The 10566-nt window shown below is 37.5% G+C and overlaps 1 protein-coding gene across 1 annotated transcript; it reads right to left on the reverse strand.

Moving 5' to 3' along the window:
• Window positions 1–767: 767 nt before the first annotated feature.
• LOC141841430 (palmitoyl-acyl carrier protein thioesterase, chloroplastic-like) lies at window positions 768–2721 on the reverse strand. Its single transcript, XM_074729604.1, has 6 exons — window positions 2174–2721; window positions 1936–2069; window positions 1732–1845; window positions 1475–1652; window positions 1294–1362; window positions 768–1197 (listed from the first exon to the last, which is right to left on the reverse strand). Exons 1-6 carry the CDS (start codon window positions 2636–2638, stop codon window positions 964–966), a joined length of 1194 nt encoding a protein of 397 aa, XP_074585705.1. The 5' UTR covers window positions 2639–2721; the 3' UTR covers window positions 768–963.
• Between the last annotated feature and the right edge of the window lie 7845 nt (window positions 2722–10566).

Here is a 10566-nt window from a genome sequence, read left to right on the forward strand (position 1 = left end):
ATGCTAAGGAATCTTATTTCATCTGGACGGTGGATTTTGTAACCTCAGAAATAAGAAATATGCGGACCCAGGCAGTGGCGTGACGGCGTTCTCCGCATGATTCGGGCGGCGGGGAACACCCACATGCCATCGTTATAGGGTTAAGTAGGTTAGATCTGTCAGATTAATCTGTCTCATCAAATAATTTAGACGGATTAGATTAAAATTTTATCAATCCATTTTAAGATGAATTCAAATGGATTAATCCGCTTAGGTCCGCGATCCGCATGGGTTAATCACGACGGACTTAGATTGGCTCGTGAATTGAAAAAGTTTATTTATTTATTTTAAATTTTAAAATTAAAATAAAAAACTCAATGAATTAATAAGTTTGATTCATTTAAATTACAATTCAAATTTAAAAATTATAATTCAAATTTAAAATTTTCAACTTAATTAATTTAAATTATAATTCAAATTTAAAATTTTTAATATTTTTAATATTTTTAATATTATTTTATTTTTTTAATAGGTCCATGAATTGACCCGCCTCATCCACGATCTGTCTTAAATTGGATTGAAAATTTTTCAACCCGCTAAATTAGTAAGTTGACCCACCCCGCCTCGCCATATGATGAGTCCGATATAGATTAATCCGCCCTGTTATGAATTGATCCGTTTAACAGCTCTAGCCACCGCCAGCAACCCAAGCGGAGGAAAGACTGGGGCCCGCAGGTTTTACTATAGTTTATCATCTTATTAAGCTGAATGTGATTGTATTATCATAATAGAATATGTTTGCCATCTTATTGCCTTCGGTATATTACTCTACTATGAGCGTTCACTTTTCTGCTGTACATCTCAAAGAATAGGAGTTCAGCAAGAAGGGAAAAAAAGGGCCAAAAAAACCAAAAGAAGAAAAAGAATTAACACAGTTCTTCCAATCTAGACATTAAATTTCTTGATGATGGTTGGTTATATGCGCTACTTGCGCTTCCATTCTGCTCTGCCACGCACTATCTCTGATTTATCCTCTTGCAGGCGAAGCAAGTGTGTGCTTTGCAGTTCGACACTGTATGAACTTGTGTTCGCAGGGTTCTCCACGCCTCCATTGAGGCTTGTGAGGGACTCGAGAAGATTAGACTGTCGACATTCTCTGCGGTACTCGAGAGTCATGCTGGTGAGACGATAGTCTTCCAGTACATTCATGGGAACGCTCTGCAATTGGTAGGAAGCAGTCCTATTCAATTTCCTTACAGCAGTAGTTGAATATTTTACATGTAGTTTAACAAAGATAAGAGAATGCATAGTTACCTCCATGATCCATCCTATGTATTTCACATTGTTTACATGTTGATTGACGTCCATGTCACTCCACCTTGGCTAAATCATGTGAAAGAACATGTTTAGTGATTCATGGCTTCTGAATTCGTATCGAAAATCCAATTCTGGATTGACTCATTCAGCTTTACACTGCAAGAAAGTTGGCACTTACTGCTAAACCTGACTTGATGTTCTCTGCAGTTGCTTCAGTCAATTTCTCGATCTTTTCATTGTCACAGCTGCCATTAAAAAATACTGTCCTTTCCAGATAGAAGGGTTTCACCTCTTCCCTCACCTGCTCCGGTAACTTAGACAACTTCCTTGTTTCTCTGTTCATCATCACCCAGTTGCTGCATGTGTAGCAGAAAAAGAAAATTGAGGTAAGAGAAGTTCCTGACGTGGTGAAGCTGAGAGATTCATCTAAGCTACCTTGTAGCTCTTGTTATTATCTTTCGAGTGCTGCAGTCTCGGATCATCCAGTCTCTGCGCATGCCATTCTTCCCAGATGCTGCTACCCAGGTGTCAATCTCGACCACATCTCCCCTGAAACAGTCATCAATGGCTTCATCAGTAGTAGTGATGAAATGCTTTCCACGTACAAGGCTGTATGACACTAGGGAGGTATGGATATACCAGCGGCTGTACTTTTCGACTTGAATGTTGATTCTCGTAACAACCCATATCAGTTTCCTAAGGCTCATCTGATGTGTTGCACCAAATCCATCACTGGCTAGGCCGGAACTCATGACATGATTCAGTGCTGTCTCCTGTTCTTGTTAATCCGGCACAGAATATTTAGTTAGTCATGGTGAAGCGATGAAAGAACGAGCTTTAAGTATTTAGTGTATATACAGAGGTATAAGGCAAGGACCTGTAGCAGATTCAGAAGGGTCTCCATGGTTGCAGTTTCGTCAGGTCCAATCTCATAAGATCTGATCACAAAGGTCTGTCTGTAAACAAATCTGTCCTCCACAAACCTCCCAAGCCTGTAAGCATGCATGGATACTGCACCACCGTCATCGACCCGGCGCACTGCAGTTCCGTTCCCAGTAGACAAAGAAGCCTCGCTGCCATGCACCACTCCATTCACCTTCCTGCCATTGACTCTGTCCACGCTCGCCTGTTTACTACCATTGCCACCACCTGCTTGCACGCGAACTTCCCTGAGCTTTACCTTCCTCGCCCAGCAAATGGCGCTAGCTACTGCAGTCGGAGGCTCTTCCTTCCTGACTGGCCATGGCCTACGAAGGTGCAATAATCTGGTGCTACCGCTGGATGCCATGGACATTGCGACCGCCTCGCCGTATAACTCCATTGCTGAAATATTCATGGGCATGAATTGCTTCGCATCGAAACAGGGGCTGGTCAACAACTTCACGGCGAGATGGATGACAGTTGATCAAGTGCTTCCGTGCCTTAAGAATGGAAGGAACACCAGCTTCGGAGAGAGAAGATTGCAAGAAAGAAGGTAGCTTGTGCGACGAAAAAGTGCCGCTCAACCACTAAAAAGAGGGCGATTGCGATCTGAGGAGGTTGGGAATGGGATGCGTGCTTGGTTGCGAGCAGCTCACCTGCTCTCTCCTGCACTATCTGACTTGAATAATTCAAAAGTTGAAAACTCAGCTTTGGATAATTCATGGATGAGCTTCTCGGAGCTGCTGCACTTTAGGCTTATGATTCCTTCAACATCCGTGAATGCAACTTGAAAAGGGATTTGAGTTCCCAAAGTGGATCACTCGTTGATCTTATTGGGCAAAAGATTCTGAAATGGTGAACAAGAATTCATTTTGTGATGCTAACAAAAATCCCCTATAAAGTTAATTTTAAGGGTACAATAATTAAAAGAACTATTCTTTAAAACGTCAATTCTTTTTTGATGATAACAATTATTCTTTTATAATAATTAATTTTCCATTTCAACTAAAATAATATATTTTAAACTAATATTTTAACTAAAATATCAAATAATGTATGTACTATACTGACAATCTTGTAATGCATCTATACAAGAAAGTAGCTCAAACTGTTAAGATGTTAGATCAGTTTAACAAATACCTCGATCACAGCATGTACAAGAATACCAAATGCATAGCCAGCAGCAAGTTCCAAGTGATAGTTTGCAGGAGACTGCATGTCAAGGAGTTGAAGAAAAAATGATACTTGATTTAGAAAGTCAAAAAGTTATTCAAATGGTATATGATCAAAACTGCATAAAGTCATGCAACAAGTGGGTTCAAAAAGAATCATCAAGCACACACAAAGCTTGTTGCCATCAGGATGGATTAGGATAATGATAAAGTGCAAAAGAAAGTTGACATGTGATTACTTCAAAGTATGTATAAATGCTAATATTAAAGAAGAATAAGTACCATATGCAAGCATTTGGAAGTTCAAACAAAGCACTGTGGTCCTAGGAAGTTGCAAATTTGCACTTAATTTAGTTTGCCAAACAAAGAAAAGTTCAATTAAAATCAGTGAGTTAGGTTGAACATTCCTAGATCCAGAATTTCCCTCCTGCTAAACCAGCTTCAACCACCAATTCCTCCCACAGCTCAGAACAGCTCGACAATACAGAGATTAGAACCCTTACATAATCAAAAAATAATAATAATAAGAAACCCTGTGTACTTCATTAGGTGAATGATAATTGCACGAGTAGGTGCACAGGAAAAGGATGATAACAATAACATACATCAAAGCTGGCATTGAAAATCAACCAGATTTTCTGATTCTATATACTCTACTTCTGAATTTCCTGTCTCTGTTCCATTGCTCACCACAACATCACCATAAATAGATGGAATAGAAAAGCAGGAAGGATTTTTCTTCTGTAACTCAGACCCATTGTCAGTGATATTCTCATTAAATGGCTTTGTTAAATTTCCTTTGCCATCAATTTCCTTATATGATCCCAAAGCTATATTTATATTGTGATCCCTGAGAGCTTTGGTAGACATTACACCTACTAAATCAGAAAAAAAAATTGATAAGATGAAGATGACACAACCAAAATCAAATATGGTATTCATTGAATAATGTGGAATCATTGAAATATATACATCTATTAAAATCTGTGTCTAATGTAGGCCTGTGGAAGCATTATCAGCTACCGACTTCATTGGACATACAACTAAACATGGTATAATCATAACTGAATTTATTGAAACAACCACAATAAGACTAGTTTGAATTCCCAGCACTATGGATAGACATGATTCCATATATAGCAATGCAGGCATGGTATAGGAATTAGCATGGCTATTATGAATGTACATGTTTATGTAGCTTCCTAGAGTGAAATGCACTTTGCCGTGGCCAAGAAATGAGTTTGGCTACTGAAAATCAGGGCAATAAGATTTTGCAATAGACGGTAATTGGCACATGCGTGGCTCGAGTCTAGAAAATGTAATTAATTCTGCCGACAGAGGTTGGGATTAACAAGTCAAAGCTGTAATTATTATGTTAAATCGCTAAATTAACCAAAAACTTAGGAATGGCATGACAATCAACTTGAACACACAAATTCAAGCAGGTTTTCTAGACAATCTAAAAAGAATCATCTATTATACATAAAAAAAAAATACAAATGAAAGTGATTCAGAGTGAATTCTAAGCAGAGAGAGACAAAAACAACAATGTCCCTAAATTTTTACTCCCAACTGCAAAACGTGAACAACAAATTGACTAAAGCAAACTGGTCCTTTTAAGAAACATTAACCAAGAAAATTATGAGATTTATGGATAATATGGTCAAATACAATCTCTAGAACACAAATACAGATATATATATATATATATATATGAACATACAAATTTGCATTTATTGAAATTTGTATGTTTATTTATATCTGTATTCATGTCCTACAAAATACAGATATTTATGGCTCATTGACAGCATTTCAACAAATTTTTATGACAGGAAAATGGAAAAACTGCATCTACTTAAATATAATGATGAAAATGGTTTAACATTGTCTCTAGTTCTAGACAAGCATGGTAAAGTAAAATCTATTTTTTTCCTGCAAGCCACACTCTATATTCATTTACTGGCAAAGGTTCATCAAATATCCTTTAGATACATAGGACATATCATTAGGGTATGGAAAAAGAAAAAGATCATGATGGATGGCATCTGTTTCCTCTCTCGAGAAAATAACAGAGAACATCAATTTGGTTTAGCAAAGCTTCTCTGAAAATGATCCATCAATTTCTAGCACACTCAAACCCTAGAACAATGTGAATGATCGCATTCATAGTATCCAACGCCCACTTTTCCTAGCTTTGCATACACCACAAGTGATGCAGGGGTGACGCATGAAGAGTCGAACTTTAACGGACCATAACTTTTGACTCGGATATTAGAACGAAGCACGGTCAGTTGCTAATCGAAGTTCTTTCAGAGACCTTTATTCGATACCGGATAAAACCTGTACCGACCCACTTTCGACCCAATCCGAGATCGTTTAGTGTTTCATCCGCAGCTCTAAACTTATTTTTTACTATTTATAATAATTTTTTTATTTTTAGATTTTTTGGATATTTTTTACTTTTTCAAGTTAGGGTTTGGTATACGATCTATTTATATACATGTTTAGCCGTTTTCAGTCAGTTTGGATGATTGAATAAAAATTTTCTTTTTTGGCAAAACCCTAAAACGGCGCCGTCACGGCTTACTCTTCGTTTTTTCCAATTTCTCATACTTGTTTTCACCACAATTCTCTTCTAATCTTTTGTCTCCAGAATAATCGTTATTCTGTCAGGCGTCAGTTGGTATCAGAGCGCATTAGATCCAATGGAAGGTCGTCGTGGTCGTGGTCGTGGTTGTGGCGGTTGCGGCCACAATAATCAGGTTCTGATGAAGGAAGCCCAGTACCGTAATCGTACCGTCCAAGATATAATGATTGAGGATTTGCAGAGGCAAGTAGCGGAATTAACCCAGTGTTTGGAGACACGGAATTTTGAAGATCGAGAGAGCTATGACCGTGATTCCGTGTCCACCTTCGACACCCTTACTACCACCACGATAGGGTCTCGGAGCGTCAAGGTCAGGAGGAACGGTAGTATTTTTACTTTATCTGTGTCCATAGCAGTGTTTGCCACAAGAATCTTTGCATTTTCAATACGTTTAGGCTGGCCAATTCCTATTTTCTTGTCAAGTATAAATCTGCCAAGAATAACGAGAGGTTCCATGTTAAGATATAGCAAGTAACGCCTCCAAGATTCAAGGCTAGAAGTCTGAGATTCAAAATGTTTGTGAATATAGTACCTCATACACACAAGGAGCCACAAATTATATATAAACAGGACTAAGAGCATACCATATAGTCAAGCATACAGATATGTAATTGTGTAAAAAAAAATAGAATAAAGCATTTTCAAGAATGTAAAAGTATATAGAAATTTTTAAAGAGCATTGGAGAATCCCCAAACTGGGATAATCCTTTGTTTTATGGCTAGATACAGCATAATGGAATGCATAAAAAAGATTCTGCTAAATACATAGTACAATTTTCTCACTTCTTACCAGAGCGGTCATTTGGAGTAGCATATTGAAAATCTCAACCCTCAGAGACCATGATGGAACTTGGATAGAAGACCTTGATGCGCTCTAGCGTATGGCGCCGCACCACTTTGCAAAACTATACAGCCCAGAGATGTGTAGAAGAAAGGAGAAGCTAGAAGCTGAGTTGCCAGCTTGGAGGAGCAAGCATTATCCTAGATAGCAAGGCAGTCAGTGATGAAGAGATCACGGAAAAGCATGGGACTACTCGAGGCCCCAGGGCCTGATGGCTTCCATGCTATTTTCCAACAACAAATTTGGGGAATAGTAGGGCTAGAAATTACTAGTTTCAGAAAGATGTTAAGATGTTTAGAGGCAATGATAGTTTGAAAGCTATAAACCAAACGCTCGCATAGGCTGAAACTAAGGTCGATCAATTTGCGCAATGTTACTTACAAATTGATTGTGAAGGCTATAGCGCAGTAATTCACGTCATTGCTTTGTGAGTTAATTTCCCCAATGCAATCTAGTTTCATTCCAAGACAGAACATACAAGATAGCATCATTATCATGAAAGATGCCATGCACACGTTCAAGCAAATGAAAGAGCAGAGGACTTCCTAATTGCAAAGATGGATTTTGATTGAATTGGGAATTCTTGAAGGAAACACTAGAACTTGCAAAAATACAGAACCTAATCTGCAACCTAGCCATGAAGTTGTCTAACTACAACATCCTTCCAAATCTGACCAAGAGGTATTAACTTTAGACATTGGGACGTCAATTACAGAATACAGAAGAAAAACATGCATAGTATGCTCCTAAACTTGAGGAAAATAAACATAATAAAGCATGCTGAAGGATACCAACAAGGACCTTAGCAGCTGGATTGTCAATATGAAGTGACTTCAAAATTGTAGCACCATCGTTAGTAACGGTGACACTATGTCCTCTTCCAGTTGACTGCAATATCTTATCCTACACAGACCTCAGATAAATTTCTAAGATGATTGAAGAAAAGACAAGTAAATAAACAGAGAAATAACCCACCATTCCTTTGGGGCCTAAAGTTGTCTTGACCAGATCCGCAATTGCCATAGCACCAACAATGATGCCTGCAAAACATAAAAAGTTAAGCCACCAATCAACAAAAGAGTAGTTTTGTTAAAAAGATTATATGAATCTGCATTGTACAGAGAATTTATCTTCTCAAGTCTGAGTAATCGTGCTTCCAGCTTCTATCAATTAACGAGTAAAAAGGAAATAGATAGGCATTGTCCTGAGGTTTAAATGCTCATCTATTCATGATAATGCCAAAAAACTTAACATCACATGCTCGGTTGCAGGAGCTATTTGGAAAAAGGTTTCCATCCTCATCAGCATAGTTCCACTGAAATGTGCTAAGAGTTGTTACAACAATAAACCATGTAACTACTGACTGAGGAGATAAGATAAAAGATGCTGATTTTATTAAATTTAAAATGCAAAAAATTCTAAAAGTTCGTAGAACCTATAGTCAAGCTCAAACTGAGGTTCATAAGCATACAGGAAAACATCAAAGAAAAAACATATCAAAACTGTAGAGTAAGCTCGGTCACACACATTGAGGCTAACGTCAGTATAACTAGTTTTTTACTACTGATTAAACCGAATCCATACCATTCTCGCACGATCTCCTTTATCCTCGGTAGCTTCATCTTTAAGAAGTCTCGCATTCTGAACATCGCGATAAACACCAGAGGATAAGATCGAAAAAAGAGGGCAATCTTATCATCAGCAACGGCAACTAATATTACAAAGAAAAAAAAACAGAAACTCAACGTACCACCATTATGCTAGACCGATGAATCTGAGAAATCCAGCCAAACTGTAAATGCGGAGGAAAAAAAGCACCAAGATTTGTCAAAATGAACAAAATGGACTGGCGATTACACACGCTTAGGTTCCTTGGGAACTTCTCGGACAGTGAGATCAAAAACCCAGGAGCGACGCATTTTGGCTTTCAGTGTGCCTCAAACGCATCCTGGAAATCGTGAAGTGGTAAAGCAATATTTTAGAGATTATTTTGTTTGAGTGTATATAAATCGTATTTTAAATTTATCCAAGGGAAAAAACATATAAATGAACTTATTTATTCATTTATATACAAATTAATTATAAATTTATAATTTTTCATTAAATATATAAAAGTATATATCAATCTATAAATTTTATATAATTTAAAATTATTTAAGTATATATCAATCTATAAATTTTATATAATTTAAAATTATTTATAATTGGTTTAAAATAAAATATATATAAGTTTTATATATTAAATAAAAATTAGTCTAATTTATAATGATAATAATATTATTAATTCAATTTAATTCAAATAAAACAAATATGAATAAAGCTAAGTTTGGCTAGCTAGGATGGGCTTTAGAATGGCAAATCTAAAAGTCCATCCAAAGCTTTTGGTGAAGTCAATGGTAAGTCATTCAGTAGATCAATCAAATATTTACAATTCTAATAGCAACTAAGATGTTGATTGTGGAGCAAGGAGGTACTTATGCTTTTAGATTTATTCGATGGACCAATAATGAAGAAGGTCGTCCACGCTATGATTAATTGAATTAGATTGTCAAACAAAAAAAAATAGTGAAGGAGAAGCTTTTGCCTGCACTTTGTGAGAGCAAGAGCAAGCGGAAAGATAGCGGTGCTTATTTTTCTTCAATAAAAAGTGGAATTTATTGTTCCAACATCCTCACACAATTGGTTTATGAGTAAATAAATCAGTAAACTGATCATGATGGAAGAGGAGGACATTACTTTGAATTCATCAAAATTTAATCCTTATCCACTTTAACAACTTTACTCCATCGTAATCTCCGCAGCAGCAGCACTTATTCTTGATTGTACTCCATAAGATCTCATTGTTACAGCTCATGATCAGAAATATAATCTCTCTCCCTTCCCTTGCAACAGTTCAATTATCCAGACCTTTCCCTGCTTATACATATTTTGGCCATTTTAGATGTCACTTGTGACTTCAGCGAGCACAAGAAGACGACAGATAGACTTGTAAATCCATGATTAAATCCCTCCTCAAAACCTGGAATTATTTTTGTTCCTTTCACCTTAAACCCTCAATCACAACATCGAGAATCCTTTTTAATGGCGTCCCTTTTGCTTGTGCTCCTAAAGAACAGCTTTTACCAAAAGAGAGCAAAAAAAAAAAAGGTGAAGTCGCCGTCACCGTAACCTAAATTTTTCTCTTTTTTATCATAAAAAAGACATGTCAAAGCAGAGCATACGAAGCTTGAGTCCAGTTCACGCTACTTTGCCGTCGCCCTCTGCCATTCTTTTGCTATAAAGAACAGTTGCTTTTCCCCCACTCTCATGCAACCCGGAACTCCAATCTCCTCCATTCATGGCGAGGCAGAGGAGGACCTGTGAAGCTTAAGGACGAGGAGGAGATGGAGACTAACAGGCCAATTAGTTTCATCAGAAATGGAATAGTGAGGCTGCCTCCCGGCTTCAGGTTCCACCCTACTGATGAGGAACTGGTGGTGCAGTACCTCAGAAGGAAGGCCTTCTCCTGCCCATTGCCTGCCGCAGTCATTCCTGAGATCAATCTCTGCAACTTCGATCCCTGGGATTTGCCAGGTAACTACAACACATATATTTCCTGCCTCTGAATTAAATCTAATCTGTTTGTATATTCAGGTGAGAGCGAAGGAGAGAGATACTTCTTCAATCTGGTACAGAGATCCACCTACCAC

This window comes from Curcuma longa, chromosome 11, assembly GCF_044706935.1.
Source record: "Curcuma longa cultivar G26 ecotype Majalengka, Jawa Barat chromosome 11, ITB_CL_G26_1.1, whole genome shotgun sequence".
Lineage (NCBI taxonomy): Eukaryota > Viridiplantae > Streptophyta > Magnoliopsida > Zingiberales > Zingiberaceae > Curcuma > Curcuma longa.